The 2,037-nt window shown below is 35.9% G+C and overlaps 1 protein-coding gene across 1 annotated transcript; it reads left to right on the forward strand.

Annotated features, from left to right (window-relative positions):
* Positions 1 to 334: 334 nt before the first annotated feature.
* On the forward strand, positions 335 to 1,540 carry LOC131011035 (uncharacterized). Its single transcript, XM_057938777.1, has one exon. The coding sequence runs from the start codon at positions 335 to 337 to the stop codon at positions 1,538 to 1,540; it is 1,206 nt and encodes a 401-aa protein (XP_057794760.1).
* The last annotated feature ends 497 nt before the right edge of the window (positions 1,541 to 2,037 follow it).

The raw sequence follows: 2,037 nt of genomic DNA on the forward strand, positions 1-2,037 counted from the left end.
TAAGCGTGATCATGCTTAAAACGAAATAAGCACCATACATTCTAAGCGCGATCATGCTTAAAATGAAATAAGCATCATACATTCCTAAGCGTGATCATGCTTAAAATGAAATAAGCATCATACATTCCTAAGCGTGATCATGCTTAAAACGAAATAAGCACCATACATTCTAAGCATGATCATGCTTAAAATGAAATAAGCACCATACATTCCTAAGCGTGATCAAGCTTAAAATGAAATAAGCGTATGATAGGATTTCATATAATTAGTTCGCACAAGATTTAAGTAAATATATGAATAACTTACTAATATATATGTGTTCGTTGTATCATTGATGGAAGGTGTAGAAATTGAAATGGATAAAACTTGGATTATGCTCGATGATAGAAGGCTCACTCAATACGAAGAAGGTGTTCGTCAGTTCTTAGATTTTGCATATTCTTCTAAAGAAAAAGGAGAAACGATTAGATGCCCATGCAAAAAGTGCAATAATGTTTTGTTTCAGAATCGAAATAATGTTGAAGATCATATATTTAAATACGGTTTTATCAAATCGTATGTCATATGGGTTCTTCATGGTGAAGAATATAGTGATTCTGATGAAGATGGTAGAATGGCTGATGATGAGTTTGGAGAAACTATAGGTGATATGGGCGGCCAAAATTTTGTTGATATACAGAGTATGTTAGAAGATGTTCATGCTTCAACAAGGAGTACTGTTTTTGCTAAGGGGTCTACAAGTGATGAGAATTCTATGCCGAAGTTTGAGTCTAAGACTTTTTTGAAATTATTGAAAGATGCTGATAAGGAGTTATATCCAGGATGTAAGAGTTTTAGTAAGCTGTCATTTGTTGTGACACTGATGCACATTAAGATAATTAGTAGGTGGAGCAACAAATCTTTCTCCATGTTGCTTGAAGTGTTAAAAAAGGCACTACCTGATGGTGAGTCACTCCCTAGCTCATATTATGAGGCTAAAACAATAATTCAAGGACTCGGATTGAATTATGAGAAGGTTCATGCTTGTGTTAATGATTGTGTGTTATTTAGGAAGAAGCATGAGAATGATGAAGAGTGTCCAAATTGTTTAGAACCTCGATATAAGTTCGTTGATGTTGCTAAGGATAAGAAAGATGGAAAAACACGTAAGAAGGTCCCGCAAAAAGTTTTACGTTATTTTCCATTAAAACCGAGATTGCAGAAGTTATTTATGTTTAAAAAGACTGCAGAAGATATGAGATGGCACAAAGAAAAACGAACTGATGATGGAGTTTTAAAACATCCAGCTGATGCTCAAGAGTGGAAGGACTTTGACAAAAGGTATGAATCTTTCGGACAAGAACCTCGCAATGTTAGACTTGGCTTAGCCAGTGATGGTTTTAATCCATTTTCTAACATGAGTTTGACTCATAGCACATGGCCAGTGATACTTTTGCCATACAACCTTCCTCCTTGGAAGTGTTTGAAAGCTCCTTTCTTCATTCTATCAATGCTAATTCCGGGACCAAAATCTCCTGGAAATGACATTGACATTTTTTAGAACCACTCATTGATGAATTGAATGAATTATGGGATCATGGCATTGAAACGTATGATGCCTCTACCAATGCTATGTTTACCTTGCGTGCAGCAGTATTATGGACCATAAATGACTTTCCAGCATATGGAAACTTATCAGGATGGAGTACAAAAGGATATTTAGCATGTCCGGTGTGTAATAAAGACACATGCAGTCGATGGTTGCCAAATGGAAAAAAAGTGTGCTACATGGGTCACTGACGTTACTTATCTCATAATCATAAGTGGCGTAGCAACAGAATTGGTTTTGATGGAAATAAGGAAACTAGAGGTAAACCAATTCCTTTGGATGGAGAGGGTGTCGCACAACAGTTGCTTAACATTCATCCAATTACATTTGGAAAGGGACGGTCACAACAAAAGAAGAGAAAACGTGAAGTTGATTTGAATTGGACAAAACATAGTATCTTTTTTGAGCTACCATATTGGAAAAGTCTAAGCTTACGACACAACCTAGAC

This window comes from Salvia miltiorrhiza, chromosome 1, assembly GCF_028751815.1.
Source record: "Salvia miltiorrhiza cultivar Shanhuang (shh) chromosome 1, IMPLAD_Smil_shh, whole genome shotgun sequence".
Classification (NCBI taxonomy): domain Eukaryota; kingdom Viridiplantae; phylum Streptophyta; class Magnoliopsida; order Lamiales; family Lamiaceae; genus Salvia; species Salvia miltiorrhiza.

What these genes read in the sequence shown, in the direction of transcription:
- LOC131011035 (XM_057938777.1), top strand. Translation starts at nt 335, where the DNA reads ATGGAAGGTGTAGAAATTGAAATGGATAAAACTTGGATTATGCTCGAT.